Source organism: Neolamprologus multifasciatus, chromosome 17, assembly GCF_963576455.1.
Source record: "Neolamprologus multifasciatus chromosome 17, fNeoMul1.2, whole genome shotgun sequence".
NCBI lineage: Eukaryota > Metazoa > Chordata > Actinopteri > Cichliformes > Cichlidae > Neolamprologus > Neolamprologus multifasciatus.
This window is the reverse complement of record NC_140455.1, coordinates 39,362,115-39,389,667: the sequence shown is the minus strand read 5'-3', so window position 1 is coordinate 39,389,667 and position 27,553 is coordinate 39,362,115. Positions and strand designations below refer to the sequence as shown.

Sequence of the window (27,553 nt, the reverse complement as noted above, 5' to 3'; positions counted from 1 at the left end):
AAGCAACTTAAGTCAAACATTAATGTCATATAAAGCACAAACAGTTACCATCACATGTGCAGTCTTCTTATATTCATGTTTATATTTTCCAGGTTGTGGCCAGACATGAAGACTTACTTGCTCAGGCTACTGGCATAGAGTCTCTGGAAGGTAAATTGCCACTTTTCCACAAGCTACTCTCATAAATTCAGATCTGTCAACTTCTTTTACAGACAAATAGATTTTTAGCAGTTTCAGGCTTCATCGTGTGAATCACTATGCCGAACAAATGCCGTGCTTTGATTAGTTCAACTACAGTCAACATTTGATCAGCTGTGAACGGTGGCTATTTTTAGAACTGCTGGTACTTAGGAAGGAATTAATTAATGTTATTACACCATAAAACACATCTGCTTTAATATTAAACTTATACTTTTCAAATGAGCCTGAACTTAGATCATTAAGAGGATGGATGGGTAACATTTGCAGAAGTACTAAAGGAGTACTTTTCAGATGCTTGCAGTTCCTGCAGTTTACCTAAACAGAGATCTAACATTGCTTGAAATAAGTCTGGTAACAAAGTAGCTCCAAGTTCAAAATATCCTGAAGGAGTAAAATTATTGTTGTTTTCAGGCGTCCTTCAGATGATGCAGACGAGGATTAGTGCTCTACAGGCAGCTGTTGACAGGTAAATGTGTTTTCTGACTGTGGCCAGTCTATATACTGTTGATGTTAACATGAAATATGCAGACATGTTTGGCTTAGTTCTTCACATTCACCCACTGTTTTCCTTTTACTGCCTTTAGATTTCTGTAACTGGGCATCTAGTCTGTTAACAAAAATACAATGAACTAAAGTGTAGTGGTGAGATCAATAGAGTGAAAAGCATAAACGTCCAGAGCATCACAGTGGACCGGATGCACTCTACTTGTGAGCTGGAAACAGGTCGAGCATCAATTCTAAAGGTGAGGCTGCAAAGTCGACGTCGTTCTAAGTCAGTAGAAGCAAAACCGGCTCCCACCAGAGCAGAATAGACTCGGAGGTTGAAAGAGCATTGATGCAACTCTTAATGCGCTTAATGAAGGAGGCGAAACTGAAGCTGCTCTAGCTGCAGCAAAGGTGCCAGAAGCTGCTGCAGACAGTGACGATGGTACAAGTGAAGTCGTGGTCCCCGGCCTTCCTTTATTCGCTGCTGTGTCATAACACACACTGATGAAGACATGAATGCACACTTTAGTCATGGGCAAAATGAAGACACTTAAGAACTTGACTCAGGGGACTAGATACAAACGAGCACTTTGTTCATTAGCCATTATTCTCATTCTTTCATTTTGTTAATTATCACACAGAAATGAAAACGGACCCAAACGTTTCCCTTCAGAGCTCCAACATGACACCCCTGACTCTCTCTGACACTCTGTAGTAAGACTGAGACTGTAGCCATGAAGCCTGGTATGGATCCACACAAGGATTGTCCCGTTCATAAGAAACCACACTCTTTAAAAATGCTGCATGTCTATGAACCACAAAGCTAGAGATTGCAACACGGTAATGCGCTGTTCTGAGTGCTCTTTGCATGCCGGCTCTTCCTAACGGTCCACCTGCATGGACGACACAACGGTCTTGGATTTCAGAGGAGGAGCAAGGAGGGGAGCAAACCAGGAAGAACTCTCCTATTACAACATGCTGCACAGAGGACCGTGGGGAAAGTCCAAGGCTGTGTTTAGTCAGTGTGTGTCCCAGAGGAAGTCCTTAAAAAAAGGGCCATTGGCTTCATAATACAAGCTGTAGATGGTTGTGTATCTCTTGGACTACCAACGAGTTTAGCTCGATTCCCAATAACAGAAAGGAAGTTCCCACACCAGAGCCGCTACTCATCAGCCTCATCTCAAAGCCGCTGCTGCCAAAATACTTCCTCTTGACCCAGCAGCTGAAATCCTCTCACTGCTCGTGAGGGACAGTATCTGTGTCCATGAGGTCCACAGTCGGTATTATGGACCACCCCATGCACAATATGCCCAATGCCTGGACTTCTGAGGGGTAGGAGACACAAACCCACAAACCTACTGTGAACCTATTGAAGACCAGAGTTCTGGAGGCCGTCCAGCTCAGTTTGTTTCTGACCATGTGAGGCTACAGGTGAGTGAGCAAACAGGCCTTCTGGAAAGCCAGTTCAGGATAACATTGGCTACCAGAGCTTCAGTCATGCCGCAGAGGATAACAGACGGGCACCGTCAGTTAAAGATGAGCTTTTTCTTCACATCATGAACACCAAAACAGCGTCTGTCTAAAAACCGACAACAAGCGGGTGTCTCACATCTCTTGGATGCTCTTTGAAAAGAAACCAAAGAAAAAGACCACAATGTCCATGGAAAGGATCGTCAGCAGTGCTCCTGCTGATCCTCCTCTGGAACATGATAACAAACGGGGGTTTCTACTAGAGATGGACCGATCCGATATTACATATCGGTCTGATACTGACGTAAATTACTGGATCGGATATCGGAGAGAAAAAAAATGTAATCGATCCATTAAATATCAAAAAAGCACCTCACAGAACTTGCGACGCGGCGTAACTCGGCTCATAACCGTAGCACGTCGGAGCAGTGTGGTCACGTGATAGAGCGGCTGTGTGTGTTTGTAGCTTCGCTAGCAAACCGGCATTTCATCTCCGAGGAAGTTTTCCCAGAGAGAAGTAAAGCAAGAGTGTAAGTTCATCTCTGAATGTTTGTAAAGCATTCCCACGTTAAGCTTAGCAACCGATATATGGAGCGACTGCCTCTCTCTCTCTCTCTCTCTCTCCTGTTGCTACTTCAATCATAAACTGATCAATGATCAGCTGATCGTCTTTTCTGTCGCGAGTCCGTCTCTCTTGTTTGTTTATCGCCCACTTCGAGCCAGAAAGAGGAAACCAGCAGCTGAACAGCAGCAGCACGTTTAAGCTTGATAAGCTGTTGTTAGAATTTATTTAATATTATTTCTACACCAGGATCTTTTTCTACAGCTGACGTAACTGTGCAGGGGCGGATCTAGCAAAGTGTAGCCAGGGGGGCCGATAGGGCATGAACAGGGAAAAGGGGGCACAAAGACATACTTTTCTTTCTTATTCTCATTTAAAATGTCGAGCTTTTAATAAATAATTATCTGACTCTTACACCCAAAGTTTTAATCTGATGTAAAATGTATAGAAGTCCATTACTGTATATAGTAACTGTTAAGTCTAATATACCCTAGTAAGCTATAGTACTTTTTCCTTTGGGAACCATCTGTGCAGTCTGCAGTTCTGTTGAAGAAAGATGTTGAATCTGTTTAATTATTCTTGAAAAATAATTTATTTCTGTGTATTTTTTTCACAGTGCATCAAATTAAAGTTGATTGCGTTGATTAAGCATCATGAGGTGAAGGGTGGGGGGTTCCCTTTTTAGTTGTTGTTGTTTTTTTTGCTGGGAGTTGGCAACCCTATTAGTTAGATTGTTTAATATTTCTGCTAAGTACTCTTTAAAACACCAGAACAGGGATGATGCAGCAGGTTTAAGTTTATTAGATTGATCAGTTTTGCTGAACTATGAAATATTTCGGGTGCAGTGTGTTTTTCACATACAGGTGTAACAGAATAGCTTTAGTGTTGTTGTTTTTTTTAACTTGAGTATAAACTTATACAAAAAGCAGCAAGATATTAAAAAACAGTTTTATTGATTAAAAAACATTATATTGGATTCATATCGGTATCGGCAGATATCCACATTTATGATGTTGGTATCGGACAAAAAAAAGTGGTATCGTGCCATCTCTAGTATTTACCACGTTTTGGTATCTATCATGCAAGAAACCAGGGCAAATCAGGCTGCTGCTTGACTGCAGAATATGTGGATGCAGTATTCCCAAGGGAAAACAACAAAAAGGGGCAAAGATGGAGGGATTCAGGACAGACGGGAGCTAAAGATACTGAGAATGTCTATTTTGCTCCTGTTGTCAGCAGCTCAAAGTTGACCCGACCCTCATAGACAGGAGGTCAAAGTGAAGGTGGGTCAGACTTTGGGAAAGCAAAAACACTGTGAGCTTTGGTACGAGCGGCTCCAGGAAGAGTCGGATATAACGATGGGTGATTGAAGGGTGGCGCCTGGCTACATCTTTAACGAGTCAAGACGCTTTCACGTTGATGTTCACAATCATCACACAGTCCACAGGTGCTGGGGGACGAACTCTCCATCCTCTGCAGTGGCAGACATTTGATTTTTTTTGTATTGGTTTAAGTTAGTGTTACATCCAGGAAGCTAAACTGTGCAGGAAACAGCTGTGACGGGCAGATGAAGGCCCGTGGTCAGGCGCTGATTGAAGGAGAACTTTGATGTTTTAGATATCACTGGATTCTGTTTATTTAATCGTGAGAACCCGATGACTAGTATTGAATTCAGTCGATTGTGCGGCATTGCCACAGATGGTAATAAAACACGGAAACTCGCCTAATGTAACAAACTCAGCCTGTATGCAGATTCCAAAAGCTGGTGTGAGGTTCCAGGTTATTCCAGGTTATTCCAGGTTGTTCCAGGTTATTCCAGGTTGTTCCAGGTACAGTTTTTGCTGCAGTACAGCTCTGTCTGATCTAACACTGATGTCCTTCCAGGATAAGGACAAAGATTGTTGAGCCATACAACAAGATTGTGGCCAGGATCACTCAGCTCGCCAGGCTGCAGGTAAGATGAATATCATGTCATTTGTGAATAAATGATTGAGTGTCGTTTGAAATGATAGATGACAACTGTTTGTGTGACGGTTTGAGTGAAAAACCTTTGAAAGCCCAGAGAGACCACGGTGCAGACGAGAAGGTCGGCTTTGGCCTGAAGCCCGAGCTGCTGTTTGTGCAGCTCTGCGAGAACACAGCGCTCCACGGCGCTCCACGGCTCTCCACAGCGCTCCACGCCTCTCGACGCCTCTCCACGCCTCCTGCTCGTGCAGACGAGGAAAATCAGGGTTAAATATTGATGAAACAACAGCTGTAAAAAGGTCAGCGTGTTTCTGGGGCTGATGCCTCTGTGCTGTCAGCTGTTTGGTGCTTCTAGTGTGAGACTCAGCAGCTGTCAGTGAGAAAGTGTGAAAGCAGATTTATTTTAGTTTTATTTGTAAGAGGGGGACATTTTACAGTCTGATACTTTGCATGGACTGTATAAAACATTTTAAACTGCACACTCATTGGCTATTGGCTCAATGGCAAGTCCAGGCCTGTGTGGTGTCACAGTGAAGGGGAATTATGGCGCTCCACTCCAGGGCCCGTCCGTCTGCCTGCAGTGAGCTCTGTGGTCAGATGGGGGCAGTATAGAGAGGATGTCCTGCAGCCGGTCTGTGGGGCGCCCCTGCTGTTGTTGGTCTGAGAGCCGAGTTCAGTGTTGAACGGTGTCAGCGCTGCACCTGTCTGAGCTTTTCATGGTTTATTTTGGTCATTTTTTCACGGTTTCCCCAGTGACTGACGGAAAAGTGTACGCAGATACGTTTCCCATTTAAGATCTGTTTTTCTTTATCACAACCAGTTTTCTTTTAAAAACCAAGATGGAGGTGATGTAAGCATCTCCAGCCTTCAAACTGGACGTGAGCAGCCAATAGGTGGCATCACAGTAGCTCCATCTGCTATTCTACTTTTTGATTATACCGACTCCACGCTGTCTGTTCTTTGAATCATTGTGCTTCACATAAGTAGATAGTTGTAGCACATCGGTGATAAACCATTGATCACAATTCACACAGTGTCACAGACAGGAGGCAGGTGTGTGTGCCTGTGCTGAGTTTCTCTATTAAGGTAAACATGCAGCAAAATGCAAAGGATTTCTGCACCTGTTGACTTCCTCGTTAATGCAGTGCTAATGCACTGAAACACAGCCTGGAAGGAAAACTTGCCGCTCTGTGGTTGTGCGTCCAACATCAGCGAGAGAGAGTCTCCTGCTTTCTGATTGACGACCTCCACTTCTTACCCCAGCTACAAGTGCAAGATTAGCAACAAAGTCCAAGAAGAAGAAGTGTTGCAGAAGTTGTGAAGGCGCAGAATATGTGGATTTGTGATTTGGGAGGACTCGTATTTACTGGTCTGAGAAGTTGCAATCGCAGAGTTGTGGCTGTAATAAGTAAAAATAATTAAACATGAGTAAAACGGTCTAAATGTAAGTCTACACATTATTTTTTTCTGTAACAAAAAGTTTACATTTTTCACCCCACACACTCTCACTTAACCAACAATTAAATACAGTTTATTTGCAGTTTATACATCAGAAACTAGGGCTGTGCGATATGACCAAAATCTCATGATATAAGACGTTTCTCATCCCGATAAACAATAAACGCACACATCACGAAATGTGCGTTTATTGTAAATTCTGTGAATCTTAGGCAGCTCGACCTATGTGACGTGTTTTCTGCTGGACGTCGAGTGTTTTGTTCGACGCATGAAATTTGCTTTGTGAGCATTTACTACACGCTGTGCTGCAGGGAAAAGCCTGTTCAGGTCTATTTTGAGCACCTGACGGCCTTTTGCTTCTCTCCATAAACTCTCTCCACTCTGTCACGTGATTCTTGCATAGCTGGTTGAACAGGTTTGCCATGTTTGAGGTGGGACCGGTTTCCTGCATAATTTGCAGAGTACAGTTTTCTGGTCCATGTCAGACTTTTCATAACCAAACCATATCCGTGCTACAGAGGGATCCCCTCATTTAGGAAGAAGGTCCTTGATTTGTTGGGACTGGTCCTTCTGTGTGGAGCTGCCTGGTTCTCCCTCGTCTTCGGGGCGACCGTGGCTCAGGGGGTTGGGAAGCGTATCTGTAACCGGAAGGTCGCCGGTTCGATCCCCGGGCTCTCTGTCCTGGTCGTTGTGTCCTTGGGCAAGACACTTCACCTACCGCCTACTGGTGAGGGGCCGATGGTGCGATATGGCAGCCTTGCTTCTGTCAGTCTGCCCCAGGGCAGCTGTGGCTACAACTGTAGCTGCCTCCACCAGTGTGTGAATGTGAGAGTGAATGAATAGTGGCATTGTAAAGCGCTTTATAAATGCAATCCGTTATTATTATTATTATTACTGGTCATGCTGGGATTCTCTGCATCCTCATGGTGACCATCCAAACAATGAAAAAATATTGAGGTTTATTTTGTGACACCACAAAACAAACAATAGTGTATAGTATGAAACAATAGATGTTTTAATTTCATCACCTGATGTCATCGTGTCGCACGGGTCTATCAGAAACCGTTTAATGTGACATGAAGATGAGAAGCATGCTGGAAACACGTCGTTCTTGACTGCTTTTTTGTCTCAATTAATGGGATCGTCTGATTCTCAGTTCTTGTTAACGTCCGTTGTCTCCACACCTTCTTCACTGCTGCAGGGCGCCTGTGACCTTCTGCGGAGGATCATTCGCATCTTGTATCTGAGCAAGAGGCTTCAGGGACAGCTGCAAGGAGGCAGCAGGGAGATCACCAAGGCGGCTCAGAGCCTTAACGAGCTTGGTAAGGACCTGCATGTCTATCATAGAACAACTGTTACATTAGCAGCTGTGTGTTTTTCACAGATCTACTCGACACCTCGAACACCGGTGACTTAGCCTGTTTCCACTAATACTTACTCAAGTCCGCTCGGCACGACTCAGCTTGGTTTTTGGGTTTTTCATTAGGTGGTAGTAGCTTGTATTTGGTACCAGCTACTTTTTTAGTACCTGCTTGGCCAAGTAAAGTCAACAGACTGCACGCGACTGATTGGCTAGTCAGCTGCGTCAATGAGTGGTGAGAGGATCTCGTTCACGAAAATCAAAACCACCTTGTTGTTGAGTGGAAAAGGCAAAGAAGTGTTTCTTTAGGTTGAAACAGACAGGTTTTTTATTAACACAGACAATCAAAGAAATATGTAGACATGTAACGTCATATTCAGGGGCTACCTCAATTTGTTTGGACTGAATATGTAGACGTTTAATTTTCCTGTGAAAACATCAGCAGGTTTTTCCGTGGTTAACATATCTGTAAGTTTGGAAACAGCTGAACTCTCGGCGCTTCGATGTTCAGGGTTAGATGTGATACTGTAATCAACCCTGCAGCATTTAGTATTTTTGGTCCATGCAATCACATGAAAAGAGTTTTGTACAGTGACGACAGGACTGTTGACTTTTAAACTGTAGTGTGAGGCCTGCATGCTCCGGCTGATTCTGCAGAACACTATCCAGAAGCTGAACGAGACTCAAACGTAAACAGAGCTCAGTAGAAGAGGCATGCTTTCCCCAGGTCAGAAGAATGGATGTGTTTCAGGTCGTCACACTCAAACATCATTTTATCTTTTTAAATAACAACTAGCCTGAATTTGGGCTTGAAAGCGTGAACAGAAGATGCTCGTCACCCTCTTTAGTTCCACAAAGTAACCAGACTGTTAACAGAGCACAAGGTGTTTGTGTTTTTACCTCCTGTGCTTGTTTGATACGCTGGAAGAGACCAAAGGCAGCACAATTGCAGTTGTGCAAAGCACAGACCCTTACTGGGAATCACTGTGGGTTTCAGTTAGGGCTGGAATAATTCACTGAGTCACTCAATTGTTGAGAAACAAATCTTAAATGTAAAACTTTTGCTTCGATGGTTTGTTAAAGCCACAGCTGTGTAGCACTTATCGTCCGTCCACTCACGGCAGAGAGCAGTGGAAAGAACAGGTGCAGTGCAGGAAGCGTTTCTAGCATCGCTGTAACACTTGTTACTATCAGCGCCATAAAAGCCTGGGACAAAGCTGGCAGGAGTCCGTCTGCTCAACAAGCTGCAACGTGAAGACAACCCAACTGATCCCATTCTACGACTGTTTGTTTTACACTGAAAATCTACAGGAAGCCTACAGAAGTTAAAATAAAATATGAAGATGAACAGTTAAGGTGCCAATATACCCTTCGCAGTGGTCATCGCACAGATGCAGCCATTTATACCCGTGGCACAAGAAGCCGCTGCAGTATTCTCCTAAACCACAGGTGTCGCCACTCAGACAGGATTTCGTCATACGCGCTGATGATGATGAGAAGTCAGAAGACTGTCGAGTGTTTAGTTTTTTATTTATTTTTGTAAAGTTCTTTTCACAAACTCCAGTTTTCAAACAGTCCCAAGACCTCTGCAGAGACCTCTCTGTAATCGAGTAGTGTATCGATGATTCCATCAACTAAGGAAGTAATCGGATAAGAAATACTTTTCTTATTAATGAGCAATAATGAATATTCAAAAGAGAAAAGTCTTTTAGAATGACTGCCCGTCGGTTTCAACAACAACAACAAACCCTTCGGTTACGTATTACAACATGTTTGTGTTGCTGAAAACTGAAGTTATGGTGGTGGAAACATTAATGCTAATAGTAATTCAGCGTCCAGCCTAACAACTGTCAGGTCAGTGGCTCAGTTATTTGGCCCATGTATAGAGCAGGACATCTACTAACTGGAAGGTTGATGGTTCAGTTCCTGGTGGTGCAAGACACTGACCCCTGTTAGATTGACAGCATATGTGTTTGACAGAAAGCACTTCTACATAGAAAATTAGTGCATGTATGAATGGGTGTGAATGGAGCCGATCCAAAGAGGTCAAAGGTCGATCCTCCAGCTCGCTAGTATGGGGAGGCCCAGCCAGGATAGCTTAGCATTCGTGCTGTCAGCGTTAATCTCATTAAAATGCATGTAACGCGGCAAATCTCCATTAGCGAGTTAGCGCAGATCGCCCCGTGTGTGTGGCTGCACAGCGTCAACGCGTTAGCGCAGTCAGCTCGTTAAAGCGTTAGCGCAGATCGCCCCGTGTGTGTGGCTGCAGCGCAGCGTTAGCGCAGTCAGCTCGTTAAAGCGTTAGCGCAGATCGCCCCGTGTGTGTGGCTGCACAGCGTCGACGCGTTAGCGCAGTCAGCTCGTTAAAGCGTTAGCGCAGATCGCCCCGTGTGTGTGGCTGCACAGCGTCGACGCGTTAGCGCAGTCAGCTCGTTAAAGCGTTAGCGCAGATCGCCCCGTGTGTGTGGCTGCACAGCGTCGACGCGTTAGCGCAGTCAGCTCGTTAAAGCGTTAGCGCAGATCGCCCCGTGTGTGTGGCTGCACAGCGTCGACGCGTTAGCGCAGTCAGCTCGTTAAAGCGTTAGCGCAGATCGCCCCGTGTGTGTGGCTGCACAGCGTCGACGCGTTAGCGCAGTCAGCTCGTTAAAGCGTTAGCGCAGATCGCCCCGTGTGTGTGGCTGCACAGCGTCGACGCGTTAGCGCAGTCAGCTCGTTAAAGCGTTAGCGCAGATCGCCCCGTGTGTGTGGCTGCACAGCGTCGACGCGTTAGCGCAGTCAGCTCGTTAAAGCGTTAGCGCAGATCGCCCCGTGTGTGTGGCTGCACAGCGTCGACGCGTTAGCGCAGTCAGCTCGTTAAAGCGTTAGCGCAGATCGCCCCGTGTGTGTGGCTGCACAGCGTCGACGCCTTAGCGCAGTCAGCTCGTTAAAGCGTTAGCGCAGATCGCCCCGTGTGTGTGGCTGCACAGCGTCGACGCGTTAGCGCAGTCAGCTCGTTAAAGCGTTAGCGCAGATCGCCCCGTGTGTGTGGCTGCACAGCGTCGACGCGTTAGCGCAGTCAGCTCGTTAAAGCGTTAGCGCAGATCGCCCCGTGTGTGTGGCTGCACAGCGTCGACGCCTTAGCGCAGTCAGCTCGTTAAAGCGTTAGCGCAGATCGCCCCGTGTGTGTGGCTGCACAGCGTCGACGCGTTAGCGCAGTCAGCTCGTTAAAGCGTTAGCGCAGATCGCCCCGTGTGTGTGGCTGCACAGCGTCGACGCGTTAGCGCAGTCAGCTCGTTAAAGCGTTAGCGCAGATCGCCCCGTGTGTGTGGCTGCACAGCGTCGACGCGTTAGCGCAGTCAGCTCGTTAAAGCGTTAGCGCAGATCGCCCCGTGTGTGTGGCTGCACAGCGTCGACGCCTTAGCGCAGTCAGCTCGTTAAAGCGTTAGCGCAGATCGCCCCGTGTGTGTGGCTGCACAGCGTCAACGCCTTAGCGCAGTCAGCTCGTTAAAGCGTTAGCGCAGATCGCCCCGTGTGTGTGGCTGCACAGCGTCAACGCCTTAGCGCAGTCAGCTCGTTAAAGCGTTAGCGCAGATCGCCCCGTGTGTGTGGCTGCACAGCGTCAACGCCTTAGCGCAGTCAGCTCGTTAAAGCGTTTGCGCAGATCGCCCCGTGTGTGTGGCTGCACAGCGTTAGCGCGTTAGCGCAGTCAGCTCGTTAAAGCGTTAGCGCAGATCTGCAGCTGCACGGCACTGACTCGCTAACGGAGATTAGTTAATGCGGTTATGCCGTCAATGTCAGTTTAATGAGATTAACGCTGACAGCACTACTTACATCAGCAAAGCGTCCTCGCGATGCTGGAAGCAGGCTCAGTCCAATATCCCACACCTCTGTTCAGAGCCCTAAACACTCAGTGCATGGAGGCTTTGGCTATTTTTCTTCTTGTAAACTAGTGGCAGTCGTTTTCACAGAGCTCTATGAAAAGGCTCTTTACTTTGCAAATACACACTTTTTGCGTGCGCCTCCAGTCAAACCTTCTTTCTGGCTCTTGGTTGAAAACTTCCTGTTGTGTTGTCTTTCTTCAGTTTTTTATAAAGCACCTTTCCCAGAAAAATTCAAAGTGCTGGACACCAAGATGAAAAGCAAAATAATAATTAAAAAAAGACATGCATGAACAATAAAAGACAGACTTAATTACCCAGATGTCTGTGTTTATTCCCACCTAGTTGTTTTATAACAAAACTTCCCTGATTCGGTGAAACATGAATGAAGGAAAGTCATTCCAGAGCCATCACTCCAAAGCCATCTGTATGTGGATACACACTAACAGTAATCTTGGTGTTGTACTTTGGGATTTCACTCTCTTCACAGGCCGTTTGCTTCTGATGCCAGGAGGGCTTCCCGTCATCAAATAGCGTCTGAGCTGGAAGCTGTTGCTCCCAGTTTGGCCTTGTTCAGAGACATGGATCCCAACTAAACCCCTTGTTGTTCAGTTCAGTGAACTGTGCTTTGAACTCTGTGATTTGTTAGTGGGTGAAGGATATCAGAGATCTGATAAGCTGTGAGCCGTGAGGTTGACCCCAGGTGGTTTAATGCCCACCCCCAGCATGGGCATACCTGACTGATGACAGTTTCAAAGGTCTCACAGTGGTAATGACCCTCACCCTTTTTCACACCTTAGCTCATGTGATGAGGAGTGTTATCAATAGTGGGTCAATGACCCTCTTAAGTCAATTTATTTATAAGCACATTTAAAACCTACACAGGTTGACCAAAGTGCTGTACAGAGTGAAAAATAAAGAAGCAAGACACAAAAGCTAAACACCTGGGTCACAATTAAAAGCTAGAGAGTAAAGATGTGTCTTCAGACGGGTTTTAATGTCGAGTGTTGGAGAGATCCTTATTTGAAGAGGCAGACTGTTCCAAAGTTTAGGTGCAACAATCACAAAGGCTCGGTCTCTGTGTTTCAGTCTGCTTCTAGTAACAATCAGATCAGCTGACCTGAGACTTTGGTTTGGAGTATGTTTGGTTAAAGGAACAGAGAGCTAATCTATTTTAGAGAGTTAAAAACGAGCAATAAAATCTTAGTTGATTCTATAACGTTCTGGAAGCAGAGTGTAAACGAGCCAAGACTGGGAAATATGATGGTGTTTACGTGGGCCTGTCAGGGCTGCAGCGTTATTAACAATCTGAAGATGAGAGAGCAGAGCCTGGCTGATACCAAAATACAGACTATTGCAGTGGTCGAGCCTGAGCGAGAAGATGTTCTTAGCAAGGGCCCTCAGCTGAAAGAAGATGGCTCAAAGATTTATTTGTTTCTCAAATGAAAATCTGCCATCAAAGAACAGTTTTCCAAAGGACCAAGGTCACCCTTAAGTGAAGAACGAGGGTCAGAAGGTCCAAATAGTTCAATCTCGGTTTTTTGATCATTCAAAATCAAAAAATTCATTGCCCACCGTGATTTTAATGTTGTCAAGGCGATACGTGGGACTGTCCACCGTTTGGACTTCTCAAATGAGACGTGAAACGTCTTCGAGAAGTCCAGTCACTTTTCTTTCCAAGTTCCTCAGATTTTAAAGTTTTCTCTCTGTGGTCATAAAAGTGGCGTTTAGACCCCGATGCCCTCTGATGTCAGCACTCCATCACAGCCTTGTGCTGATTCTCCCAGTTGTAATTGTAGCTGCGTAGGCCTGTGTGACCTTCTAGTGTCAGCAGAGAAAAAGTGATAATGAAGCATTTCATGTAGCTGCCATCAGTTATCTATGTGCTACACTACTCTTAGTTATCACAGGGCATTAAGCAGAACAGGTTCACAAGGACAAGTATTTTCAGCTGCCTGTGACCACTTCTCATACCACACTCACGTATGTAAACACACACTCACTCACAAATTCCATCGGCTGCTTTTAAATTTGGTCAGAGTCCTCAGCGTTCTCCAACACGGCAACACATTTGTATCGGTGGTCTCTGTGTGTGCTGTCTGCTCTAACAGAAGGTTGCCTTCCAACAACCAAGTCCGCTTTACTAAATTGCTTTTGTTTTGGTTGTGCTTCACACTCTGGGGTCCGGGAATCACTTTGGTTGGACTAAAGAGGGTTGTCTTGTGATTTGCAAGGCACTTTTACAGCATGTAAGGCATGCACACTGTACCTAAATAGTTTATATCATTTACTTTATAGTGCTTTTCTACCCGATCTGACCACTATAAGCACTTTGATACAACTTGCCTCATTCACACAAGCACTTTTTCATATGTTTTTTCTGTGCAAGTGCTTTCTATCTAAGAACACATTCATACTCTGACGGATGCATCGGAGGGCAACTGGAGTTAGTGTTTTGCCCAAGGCTATGTGTGGATCAAACCATCAACCTTCTGATTAATAGATGACCTGCTATACCTTCTGAGCTACAACCAACCCACTGAGAAACAATGGTTTGGTCTCTAAAACGGTTGTTTTAGAGAATGAGTAGTTGAGTCAATAGATTTGAAGCCTTTGCATCATTTCCAGAAAAATCTAAAAATAGGGATTTGATGAAGGGTGAGGGAGGAAGTGAAGGAGAAATGATATTTCGCTTGTCACGCTTGCTCCAGGTGGAAAATCACCAGGCGTACTGGCACTTGTTGTGTAGTTTATTACAAATGGTAACAAACAATATCAAGTTATGAACAGAACAGATGTTCTTCTCACACTGTATTACCAGAAAATAACAAACACTGCTGCTTAGATGAGCATTTATTGACTAAATTGTCCTTGGCACTCCACAACATTTCACAGCATACACCAATATGTTACCCTCTTCGTGTATCTATGATGCCTATCTTGAGAATTTTCTTTTGCACTGAGATAAGAAAAACAAAAAACGATATGCAGTTCTTAAACTCAAGCTACTGGTGATTTCCCTTATGACATGTGATGTGTATACAAAATATACAAAACCCTTCTTTTTTGTTTGTTCCCTTGTTTTCAGGGGACACGAACTCATTGGCTTATCTGAAGTCGGCATATTAGTTTATATTTCAGGTAGCTCACTAAATACAAACTATATTGCCAAAAGTATTTGTTTCTTCCCATAAGGTTTAGCAGTATTTTTTTTCAAAAACGCATTTGTGGGGTCAGACATTGATGTTGGACGCTAGCTCATCCATGTCTATATGGACCTTGCTTTGTACACTGGTACACAGTCATGTTGGAACAAGATCTCCAAACTGTTCCCACAAAGGTTAGAAGAATGAATTTGTCCAAAATGTCTGGGTATACTGAAGCATGAACTGTTTTACCTTTCACTGGAACTCGGGGCTAGGGATGGGTATCGTTTAGGTTTTATCTGATACCGGTGCCAAACCGGTACTTTTGAAACATAACATGCTTAAACGGCGTTCGAACCGGTGCTCGAACCGGTGCTTAAAGAATGGAGAACACAAACTTTGTCCAAAAACCTCTCATGTTCAGCTGTTTTTTTTTGTAAAAAGATAACAATGTTAGCCTTTTCTGCAGCTATGGGGCATATATGGCATCACTCTTGGCTGGAAGCAGCTTAATCAATGGAAAAAAACACAAACTTTGTCCAAAAACCTCTCATGTTTAACTGTTTCCCACTTTTTCTTTGGTCATTTTAGCCTTTTTGTCCAGGGTGAAGGGAGTATCTGCCATCAAACAAGAAGACAGCCGCATGTAGCTATGATGGTGTTTGCTAGTTCACCTTACATGCATTAATGTAATAACGTGGTTAGCCTACTCAGCGTAAATTACACACGAACAACATTAAGCTACTCACGCAGAGAAGAACGGCTGCTGCTGCATCATCATCCTCATCATTTCTGCTACACTGGCAGGGCTAGGGGCCAGGACTCTCCTGTTCGGGTTTTTGGGGGATGTTGCTAACTCCGGGTTGATAACAGGCACCACACCCGCAGTAGATGTGCACGGTGTGAGGTCTCGCAGCAAGCTATCAAATACGGTGCATTTCTCGGCTTTTAAAAAACGCTATGCGTCGCCAGGTGTTTCATCGGATTTGAGGTGTTACCTCCTTTGACAGTATCACAGTATCAGCTTAAAGCACTTGTTGCAGCTGCTGAGTTTGCATCTTTTGCTGTGAAGTACAGCCAGACTTTGACCGCTTCGCCTTGGGCGTTTTTAATCTGTAGCTGTGCTCTAAAAGAACGGACGTACCTGGGCCTGCCGACTATCCTTGGAAAGGTAAAATGATTGGCTAAAATCCAAAGTGTATGACATCTCAGGGAAATAAAGCACCGAAATGTGCGCTGCTTTTCGGTCTGGTTACTACCGTTTATGACAGAACCGGTGCGATACCGGTACCCATCCCTACTCGGGGCCTGGGCCGGACTTCTGAAAAACAATCCCTCACCCCAATTCCTTCACTAAACTTTACACTTGGCCCTGCAGAGTCAGACAAGTGCCATTCTCCTGGCAACCACCAAACCAGGACTTGTCCATTGGATTGCCAGGTGGGAAAGTGAGATTCTGCACTGTAAAGAAGTGAAGGACTCTCTAGAGTCCAGTAGTGCCATGCTTTACACCACTACAATCAACACTTTGCATTGCACTTGGTGATGTAAGGCTTGGATGCAGCTTCTCGTCCATGGAAATCCATTCCATGAAGAACTTTACACACTGTTCTTGAGCTCATCTGAAGGCCACAGGAAGTTTGGAGGTCGGTAGAAACTGAGTCTGCAGAAAGTTGGCGACTTCTGTGTACTATGCGGCATCCGCTGACCGCATTCTGTGATTTTACATGGTCTACCTATGATCTACATTAAGTAGCTGTTGTTCCACTTTGCTATAATACAATACCACTAACAGTTGACTTTAGAATATTTGGTAGTGAGAAGATTTCACAACTAGACATGTTGCACAGGTAGTACCCTGGTATAAGGATATAGTCTTAATCTTAATATTAATAATATAATTATCTTCCTCAATGCTCTGTACCAACATGTTGCAGAGTGGGAGTAGTAGTGGTAGTGTCGCCACACAGGTCCATTATCTTTTTTAATATTTTTATTTCTTCCCTGCATACAACTTTAGCTCCTGTGAAAACTAAGGTCTCTAATCAGAAGTACCTGACTCCGTGGTATAATTCTCAAACACGTACCCTAAAGCAGATGACTCGTAAGCTGGAGAGGAAATGGCGTGTCACAAATTTAGAGGATCATCATTTAGCCTGGAGAAATAGTTTGTTGCTTTATAAGAAAGCCCTCCGCAAAGCCAGAACATCTTACTACTCATCACTAATTGAAGAAAATAAGAACAACCCCAGGTTTCTCTTCAGCACTGTAGCCAGGCTGACAAACAGTCAGAGCTCTGTTGAGCCAACCATCCCTTTAACGTTAACTAGTGATGACTTCATGAACTTCTTCACAAATAAAATTTTAACCATTACAGAAAAAATGACCAATAATAATCCCACAGATGTAATATTATCTACAGCTACTCTTAGTACCATTGATGTTCATTTAGACTCTTTTTCTCCAATTGATCTTTCTGAGTTAACTTCAATAATTACTTCCTCCAAACCATCAACGTGTCTTTTAGACCCCATTCCTACAAAACTGCTCAAAGAAGTCCATCCATCCATCAATCCATCTTCATCCGCTTTATCCGAGGCCGGGTCGTGGGGGCAGCAGCCTAAGCAGAGAAGCCCAGACCTCCCTCTCCCCAGCCACGTCCTCCAGCTTATCCGGGGGGACACCAAGGCGTTCCCAGGCCAGCCGAGAGATATAATCTCTCCAGCGTGTCCTGGGTCTGCCCCGGGGCCTCCTCCCGGTGGGACATGCCCGGAACACCAACCCCAGGAGGCGCCCAGGAGGCATCCTTGTCAGATGCCCAAACCACCTCAGCTGGCTCCTTTCGATGTGGAGGAGCAACGGCTCTACTCTGAGCCCCTCCAGGATGGCCGAACTTCTCACCCTATCTCTAAGGGAGAGGCCAGCTACCCTTTGGAGGAAGCTCATTTCTGCCGCTTGTATCCGCAACCTCGTTCTTTTGGTCACTACCCACAGCTCGTGGCCATAGGTGGGGGTAGGGACGTAGCTCAACCGGTAAATTGAGAGCTTCGCTTTTACACTCTGCTCCCTCTTCACCACGACGGACCAGTGCAGCGTCCGCATCACTGCAGCCGCCGCACCAATCCGTCTGTCAATCTCCAGCTCCCTTCTCCCATCACTCGCGAACAAGACCCCGAGATACTTGAACTCCTCCACTTGGGGCAGGAACTCATCCCTGACCCGAAGTGGGCACTCCACCCTTTTCCGGCTGAGAACCATGGCCTCAGATTTGGAGGTGCTGATCCTCATTCCCGCTGCTTCACACTCGGCTGCGAACCGTTCCAGTGCGAGCTGGAGGCCCTCACCCGATGAAGCCAACAGAACCACATCATCCGCAAAAAGCAGAGATGAGATTCTGAGGCCACCAAAGTGAAAGCCCTCCGCCACCTGGCTGCGCCTAGAAATCCTGTCCATAAAAATTATGGACAGAACCGGTGACAAAGGGCAGCCCTGGCGGACCCATCACCCACCGGGAACGAGTCCGACTTATTGCCGGCAATGCGAACCAAGCTCTTGCAATGGTTGTATAGGGATCGAATGGCCCGTAGCAATGGGCCAGACACCCCATACTCCCGCAACACCTCCCACAGGACACCCCGAGGGACACGGTCGAATGCCTTCTCCAAGTCCACAAAACACATGTAGACTGGTTGGGCAAACTCCCATGCACCCTCAAGTATCCCTGAGAGGATGAAGAGCTGGTCCAGTGTCCCGCGACCCGGACGAAAACCGCATTGTTCCTCCTGTATCCGAGGTTCGACTAGCGGACGAACTCTCCTTTCCAGCACCCTGGCATAGACTTTCCCAGGGAGGCTGAGGAGTGTGATCCTCCTGTAGTTGGAACACACCCTCCGGTCTCTCTTCTTAAAGATGGTGACCACGTGGTCTGCCAGTCCAGAGGTACTGCCCCTGATTTCCGAGCAACATTGTAGAGGCGTGTCAACCAGGACAGCCCTACAACGCCCAGAGCCTTCAGGACCTCGGGGCGGACCTCATGAACACCAGGGGCTCTGCCACCAAGGAGTTGTTTAACTGCCTCAGTGACCTTGCCTCCGGAAATTGACGCGTCATTCCCCTCATCCCCAGACTCTGCTTCCTCCTCGGAAGACGTGTCAGTGGGATTATGCAGGTCCTCGAAGTATTCCTTCCACCACCTGACAATTTTCTCAGTCGGAGTCCCACAGGCTAACCAAGCCCGATGGGACTCCTTCTTCAGCCTGGTGGCTCCCTTCACCTCTGGTGTCCACCTGGCGTCCTCAAAGAAGTCCTGCCATTAATTAATGCTTCAATCTTAAATATGATCAATCTATCTCTAATAATCAGCTATGTACCACAGGCCTTCAAGCTGGCTGTAGTGAAACCTTTACTTAAAAAGCATCTCTAGAAACAGCAGTCTTAGCTAATTATAGGCCAATCTCCAACCTTCCTTTCATATCAAACATCCTTGAAAGAGTAGTTGTCAAACAGCTAACAGATCATCTGCAGAGGAATGGTTTATTTGAAGAGTTTCAGTCAGGTTTCAGAGCTCATCACAGCACAGAAACAGCTTTAGTGAAGGTTACAAATGATCTTCTTATGGCCTCTGACAGTGGACTCATCTCTGTGCTTGTCCTGCTAGACCTCAGTGCAGCGTTCGATACTGTCGACCATAATATCCTATTAGAGCGATTAGAACATGCTGTAGGTGTTACAGGTACTGTGCTGCAGTGGTTTGTATCATATCTATCTAATAGACTCCAGTTTGTGCATGTAAATGGAGAGTCCTCTTCACACACTGAGGTTAATTATGGAGTTCCACAGGGTTCAGTGCTAGGACCAATTCTGTTTACATTATACATGCTTCCCTTAGGCAGCATCATTAGAAGACATAGCATACATTTACACTGCTATGCAGATGACACCCAGCTCTATCTGTCCATGAAGCCAGATAACACACACCAATGAGTTAAACTGCAGGAATGTCTTAAAGACATAAAGACCTGGATGGCCGCTAACTTTCTGCTTCTTAATTCAGATTGACTGAGGTTATTGTACTCGGCGCTGAAAAGCTTAGAAATATGGTATCTAACCAGATTCTTACTCTGGATGGCATTACCTTGGCCTCCAGTAACACTGTGAGGAACCTTGGAGTCATTTTTGACCAGGACATGTCCTTCAACGCACATATTAAACAAATATGTAAGACTGCTTTCTTCCATTTGTGCAACATCTCTAAAGTTAGAAATATCCTGTCTCAGAGTGACGCTGAAAAACTAGTTCATGCATTTATTACTTCCAGGCTGGACGACTGTAATTCATTATTATCAGGAAGTCCTAAAAACTCCCTGAAAAGCCTTCAGTTAATCCAAAATGCTGCAGCAAGAGTCCTGACAGGGACTAGAAAGAGAGAGCAGATTTCTCCTGTTTTGGCTTCCCTTCATTGACTTCCTGTTAAATCCAGAATTGAATTCTTTGTTGATAATATTTTTGGCAATATAGTGTAAGCATTCCATTGTTTAATCAGCACACCATTTTAGCTTTAGTTTTTCTCCCGTTTTTTCTAAATACCCTCCATCTCCCTTTTAGCAATATATTGTATATATTTGACATATTTACATTTGAGCTAGCCCCATTACTCTGCGTCCTGTGAACATAGACATTTTTGTCTGGCTTCTGTGTCCTCAAAGGTGACCTTCTTGTTTCTCCTGGGGTCGATCCATGAGTTATGTATGACCACATTGTTTGGTGTAGGGTCAGCTTCAACAACAGACACCACCCTCTTCTTCATCTTGCTCTTCAAAACCTTTTGGAACTTCTGCCGGGTGAAGGCGTAGAGGAGTGGGTGAAAGATGGTGGTTCCATAGGCCATTACCAAGAAACCCAGGCGGAGGCGATCAGCCAGATCGCTGGGTCCAGTACTGAGGATGATGGTGTTGAGTACAGTTATTGGAGTCCAACAAAATAAGAACGTGGAAATGATGAGAAGAGACATTCTGAAGACTCGTTTCTGCCTCTCTCTTCTCTCTCGATGACGCTTCACGGCTCGTCTTAGTGCAATAATCACAGACACTGATGCCCGCATGCCCAAAGGTGCATTTCCACCTGCCCTGACACCTGTACTGCTCTGTGAAACCTCCGTTGACTCTGCTTGTGTTGCAGTGCTAAGAGAGATGGTGTTTTTGCTCTTTTGCTTCTTTTTAGGTAAGTTGTTCTGAAACCGTGTTCCAATGCGAATGTTAAGAGCCTGAAGAATCTTGTAGTAAGTCACCAGCATTACAACAGCTGTGAAAAAGAATATAGGAATCTGTGCTAGCAAGTGATAGTACAGACCCACCTCTGTGTAGTACTCATTTGTATGAGGTACAGTCACCACTATAGTCTGGTTCAAAAGATATGAACTAGATCTGATAAAGAAGCCCACTTCCATGAATGGAACGAGGAAACTGAAAAAGGATAAAGCCCAGATGGATCCCAGCAGAACCACAGCTCGGCCCATTGTAAGCACACGGTTCGCTGGACGTACTGAGATGTCATAACGGTCCACGGTGATGGCTAGGACATTAGCAGCGGTTGCTACACTCGTGAAGGAGACGCAGGCTTCGTGGAAGCAGCACATCATGGCTGTGTCCACCTCCAGTGGAATCAGAATCACCACAGTTGTCAGTGGGATGCAGCACACGCATATCTGGAAGTAGAGACGGAGACAGATGTTTGATTTTATCTCATGTAGTGGTTAAAGGCAGGCTTATTGAATTTATTCTTTGATTTTTTCCCTCCAACTCCAGTTTTTATCCCTCGGCTGTAAAAGGCTGATGAGTTATTGATGTCACCCTGCCGACCGGCAGGTGAGCGGGCAACCAACTTTCTGAAGCCGATAGCTTGAGAAAGAAGCCACGTAGGATTGTGAAATTCATACCATAGGCACAACTGTTAAACATCTCAGATCAGCTCAAATTTCAGTGACCTCGACCTAAAGGTCAAGGTCAGAGGTTTGGTTTCCTGAAAATCTTGTTAATGCAATAAGATAAGAAGGAAATCGTATCTATCTACTCTGAGGCTGAGGGGTAACACTGGCAGCTACCAGTATTTTTAATATGCATTTCTGTTAACTGTTTAAGTTTTTCCCCACAGTGTTGTTTGGTATTAATTGCCTGTATTAATCTTGGTATACCTCTGCTGCTATTGATAAACAGGAGTGGGCAGGAAGAAAAGAAACATACAGTTAAATATGACAATCAGAACTGTACACAGCCAAACTGGGGACGGTTTTTGATAAAGCCCCTGCAAACCAAAACATATGGTTTCATCTACCTGCTCAACAAAGGGTTCAGTGTCAACTTTAATTGGACAAAATGTACTGCTGCTTTCAGTCTCTGAACCTATTCACATGCTTCTAGTGGAGATGCAGATTAGGGCTGCCAAAAAGGATTATTTTGATAGTCGACTAGTCACCGATTATTTTTGCGATTAGTCGACTAATCAGATCATCATCCATTGAATGTAAAACGTACAGCTTATTGCACCAGCAGCATCTGCTCTTATATAACTATCATTAGCTTACAGCTTTAAGTGTTTAAGGTCTGTGCTAACTAAAAATAAAGACAAGATGATAGTTTATTAAATTTTAATGAAATTTGCAGATTGTTTCGGTGAAGTTTAATAAACTCCTTGCTATCTAAAATATAACAGGACACCGAAGTAAATTCTCGAGCTCTCACACTTCTGATAATCAGCTGTCTGCTTGACGTTTATTCAGCTGTGTAAAAACTATAACTTTAATCTCAGCCAAACCGATTTACTCAGGAACAAATAAAATACTAAAAAAAGCCAAACAATAACATTTTTAAGTTATCTAAGTGACTTATATATCATGTTTAACCTGAGTAGCGAAAGACGGCGGTGGGTTTGAAGCCGGGAGTCCGGTGTTCTCACGGCTCTAGTTAGCCTAGCCCCCGGCTAGCTATCGAGCTAGTGGGTAACAGACGTCTCCGAAAACGTCGGAGCGCTTTTGAAAATATGTGGTGTCTTGATAAACTGAGCAGATATTTGAGGTTTACACAGCTACATTCTCGCCTGAAAACATGTTAAACGTTTATTTTGTGACCCAGAAAGAACAATAAGAGTAATATTAAAACTAACTAGCTGCCGCCATTGTTGGAAACTGAGCTGGGCTGCGCTATGAATTCTGGGACAGCTTCTTCTTCTTCGGGGTTTAACGGCAGCTGGCATCCTTGTACATGCAGTGCTGCCATCTTCTGTTTCAGTCCGTTATTACACTCTTAAATCCTACTACTTATTCCTGCGTCTTTTGTGATCTTACAAAGCTTCAAACGACACGTCGACTATTAAATCAGTCGTCGACGATTTTGATAGTCGACTAATCGTGACTAGTCGACTAATCGTGACTAGTCGACTAATCGTGGCAGCCCTAATGCAGATATGTGCTACAAGTTTGTGTTTTCGCATGATATTTAAAATATGGGTTTAACGAGGTTAGTACATAGGATTTTTAAAAATACAGTATTATTAATAGGCTCACTATGATTCATCACATCCACTCCACCTGCAGGGTCTTCCCCTGTAGAGCAGTTAAACAACACTACACTCTTAGAAAACAAACATTAGTGACATAATCGTTCTCAATGATGTGAAAACCTCAGAATCATTCAGTGGTAAACCATAGTGCTCTGAAATGCCTCTTAGCAGCTGACTCTGATAGTGTTGTTAGTGGAAACGATGACCACAGTGGAGGAAATGGCGTTGGCCTTCTTCAGAGGTCATTGGGCGCTGGAGCAGGCAATGGCAGTGTGTGCAAAAATAAGAACGAGGCTAAAATGCAAAAAAAAGGAGAAAATGCACATTTTTGTGTTCCTCGCTGTCATGTTCACACTCAGTTTTTCATTATCTGCTGATTTTGCTTTGGTTTGAGGCTGTTTATGCCTTTCTGACACATGATGGTTTGAATTGGAGCTCGTTGTTGGATTACTGGAGTTACTGATAAACCAGTTGCCTGACACAGTGAGCGCGTAGTGTGATAAATGCAAGCAGAGCTGTGAAGGCGCACATCCCTACTCACCAACACATCAACCACATGCAGGTTCATGGTGATGATGTTGGACACGGAGCTGATGAGGTTCTGCTTCATACAGTAGAGGATCAGCACAGTGAGGTTGGAGCTCAGACCCAGAATGATCTCCAACAGCAGGAAGCCTGTCAGAGAAGCCTGTCGGCAGAAAGACGTTGGAGGATACGAGGACGTTTTGTAGAAGTTAAATTACGTATTTTTTATTTGACTGCAAGCAAATGTCCCACACCTGTGTAATATTACTAATAATAGTAATAATAATAAAATGAAATTGCTGATAAAAGAAACCGATGTGAGAAGACATCAGATGTTTAAAAACAATAATATAATTTTATTACTTAAAAGCACCTCTATTAGAAACATTTTATTAAAGTTAAAGGAGGTCAGAGCCTCTGATCTCCTTTTGAAGTTCACTGAATGAATCGAAGACGCGTCTATAAGGGTGCAGCAATACCTGGAAGCTGATGGGATATATTGCCTCAGAAGAGTTCATGTCAAGATCAGATGGGTCAGCGGTGTCAAGCACAGTCGTGTTGCTCATGGTGGCTGCAGACATCAACACTGAGGACGTGTGCATTATCTTGATAGGAGGAAGAGGCCTGAAGAGTAGTTTGCACAAACACAGACTGTTCAGAAGTGTGAAAGCTTAGTTATATGAAAGATTTGTTCAAGTGTCATCAAAGTCAAAGGAGCTTGCAAAGAAAAGCGTCTGGACTTCTTTAAGTTGCTTGAAGACGTTTCACCTTCATCCGAGAAGCTTCTTCAGTTCTAAGGTCAAATGGTGGAGAGTCCCAGATATAAACCTAGTGGGAGTTTCCCCCCCACAGAGGGACAAAAGGACCCCTGATGATCCTCTAATCGCCTGAGCCAAGGTGTGAAACTGGGTGTGGGTCTTCAAGTAACTTAAAGAAGTCCAGACGCTTTTCTTTGCAAGCTCCTTTGACTACGATGACCTGGATGACTGAGAACCTTCACAGACAAGTGTCATTAAACCGGCAAACCCTGCAAAGGACACTGCGCTAACCCTTGCGCCAGCGACCTTTTACTCGAGTGTTTTTAACATTTTTCTGCAGTTACTGTAGTTATTTTCCATGTTTACAGCCACGCCGAGTGAAAGTAAGGTTTCCATTAGTGTAGCTGTTTAATATATAAAGTATCTATAAAACATTTATGATATTTTTGCCTTGAACACACATTTTCATTTGTTCCACGTACACCCAGGTTCTTTAGCTTTAGGACTTGTAGTGTTCTCGTTGGGAACAAGTCAACTGTAATCGTCCAAGACTGAGATATGTGTTGTGGACACGAGAGGTGTAAACTCACCACTTCCTCTAGCAGTGTCCTCTCCAGCTTGGCGGTATTAGAAGCATGTTGGACCACTCCACTGTCTCCGCACTTGGTAAAGTTCATTTGTTTGATCCATCTCTGTTGCAGCTTTTGGTGTTTAGGGATACTGGTTCCAGTTATCCAGTGGTAAAAGTCTGTGCAGTGCACACCCACCCCTCTTCGGGGTGCATGTGATTCGCACCAGTGAACTAACATCAATGGCGTCTTTCATGTAAAGCTCTGTCCTGTCATTGTCCGTTGTGCTTAAACTGTTGCCTCCAGTGTCATCTCTGCCTGGAAATGATGCCAGCAGCAAAACAATCCTCCTCTCTGCTCTGCTTGCAGCTTTCAGGACATATTCAGCGTTTGATCTTATTATGAAAGTCCCGTTAGGGGCTAACACACCTGTGAGACTTTGTCAGAGTGTTCTGCACAACACTGAAGGGAGAAGGTTGAAAATGGTGGGAAGGAAGGCTGTTTGATTGTTGCTCTGAACTTTAGAGGCCTGTGGTCCAAGGGCAGGGAGTGTTGCATCAAGGTCAGCACCGAGATAGTCACACAGAGTCCTTATATACCAGTCGGACTAACGGAGTCCATCCACAGGTTTATCATTCATAGACTGGATCATCAGCATCTGTGCTCCTCCTCAGTCAATTTCCATATGACCCTATAGCAGGAAAAGGTGAAATATTTTTATTAGCAAATGTTTTCCTCCTGGTCTGGATGTCACATCACATCTCTATCATTTAACTCAACTGGTTGATCATCCTGTAACACATGGCCTGGTCCCTCTGCCCTCTTCTTCATCTGCAGTCTGTGTTTAATCAGTTTTTGATGCCTTGCCTTTTGTCTTTGATGGTTCTCATCATGTGGTGTTCACAAAATGAGTGCTGAACACTGCGAGCTGGTTCTCTGCAGTACAACCAAGGCGACTGTTGTTGAGGTTTGGCACTGTATACGTAAAACTGAATTTAATTCACGTGTGTGAAACGACACTGATCCCAAAAACAGCACACATCGGTTTGTCACCACATGTCTTAATCAGATAATTCCTGATAGAGATGCAAATGTCCCTACAGTTGAGTAATTGAACTTTAAACTCACAAAAAATCTAATCTAAAACCAGAAATGATCATGCCACGCCTGGTCCAATATTCCTTATGTAAATGTAGGATTCATACATTTCTGAAAACATTACTGGAGCCAACAGTGCCATTTTGATTATTCTAGAAGATTAAAAATGTATAAATCTGGTGTCTTCACTGATTAAAAACAAGGTAAATTTCAGGTACATCAGTATTTTTGCACATTGAACCAATAATAAGTGTTAGCTGCAGCACATCTGTGTGCTGTGAGCTCAGACTACACATTTGTCCCCGAGCAGAGTTCAACACCTTCATTTGCTGTGGTGTAATCTTAAAAATGCCCCTTTGAGAACACAAATTACTCCTTTATTTAAACTCTTATTATCTGTGACATGATCACGTTTGTGCTGCTGAGCTCAGCCTAAAGACACATGTAAATGAGTTTGGTGTTGTATCAGCGTTTTGTTGTGTCCATCTCCTCGGGGCAGCAGAGTCGTTTATCTGAAGTGTTTGTTGCTGCTTGCCAGCCGCTCATTTGGTCTAATTATTCTCCACTCGGAATAATCAGTGCTGGAAAATCGTGACTCACAGCTCAGCAACATGTCAGCACGCTGTGTGTTTATCTGAAGATGAATTCCTTTTACGGTGCAGCACATTCACACTGTCAGAGCAGCACTATATGATGATGAGGATGCCGTGCATTAGTTTACCTGCTGAGATCATCTCAGGGATCCTCGGCTCTGTCAGAGTTCTTCATCCTCAGGTGAGGTGTTGCAGTGCCTCAGGTGATGAGAGTGTGAGGTTCAGCTCAGTCGTCCGTCGTGCAGCGATCACACTGTTGAATCTTTCTGTGTGAAATCTGTCTGCATGCAACTCCAGAGCGAGGGACTCGTAAGACCACAGCCTCCCCCTCTCTGCGCTCTGCTTCTCTTTCTGTCAGCCTGTCTCCGTTTCCACCTCCAGTAGTCCAGCCTACTCCTCCACTGCTCCCGCCCCCTCCATCACCCCCCACCATCAAACCATCTTTTCCTGCTCTTTTTTTTCTTTTTGCTCTTTTGCACTTAATTGGATTTTCAAAGCAGACGCTCTCCTAACGTTTCCCCACTCTTTGTTTCTTACTGTACTGCATGTGTGTTTAGAGCTGCTTGTAATAAGTCTTGTTTCCAGCCTGCAGGAGGTTTGTTTCCCTTCTGCGCCATCTCCCCATAAGTTTGTTTGCCCTCATTAAAGAGCCCAGACAGGAAGCAGTGGCCATGACGATGCCAGCGACAGCATCTTTCCTGTCAGGACTTTGGCCACTCCTCCAGTGTTTGTTTGCAAAGCACCTGCCCGATGCTGCATGCTTAATTGTCCCGGCTACCATTCGAGTAGCTGCGGTGTTGCCCTTATTGCTCGCCGTGCGTGTCTGCGGCGTAGCTCGCGGGTGCACTAATTAGAGCTACTTGTCATTGGCATGGCAACAACAGCACCACCAGACAAAGCCAACCCGACACGTTGGATCAGAATTCAGATCGTGTCTGTTTTGTGTAGGTGA

General features: G+C 44.9%; 2 protein-coding genes across 2 annotated transcripts in view; one reads left to right on the top strand and one right to left on the bottom strand.

Annotated features, from left to right (window-relative positions):
* The window catches only part of cog5 (component of oligomeric golgi complex 5), a 55,528-nt gene that overhangs the window by 2,213 nt on the left and 25,762 nt on the right, over positions 1-27,553 (top strand). Inside the window, 4 exon segments of the mRNA XM_085137215.1 lie at positions 93-150; positions 613-667; positions 4,604-4,673; positions 7,344-7,464. Of these exon segments, the coding sequence (XP_084993341.1) occupies positions 93-150; positions 613-667; positions 4,604-4,673; positions 7,344-7,464 (304 nt within the window).
* LOC146499902 (G-protein coupled receptor 22-like) overlaps positions 14,277-27,553 on the bottom strand; it is a 13,608-nt gene continuing 331 nt past the window's right edge. The window contains exons 1-5 of the mRNA XM_085137216.1: positions 26,730-27,553; positions 24,932-25,601; positions 24,063-24,207; positions 23,600-23,746; positions 14,277-21,208 (exon numbers count right to left, since the gene is read on the bottom strand). The exon at positions 26,730-27,553 is cut by the window's right edge and continues 331 nt beyond it. Coding sequence (XP_084993342.1) covers positions 20,156-21,208; positions 23,600-23,746; positions 24,063-24,185 — 1,323 coding nt within the window. The 5' untranslated portion in view covers positions 24,186-24,207; positions 24,932-25,601; positions 26,730-27,553 and the 3' untranslated portion in view covers positions 14,277-20,155. The remainder of the gene's footprint in view (positions 21,209-23,599; positions 23,747-24,062; positions 24,208-24,931; positions 25,602-26,729) is intronic.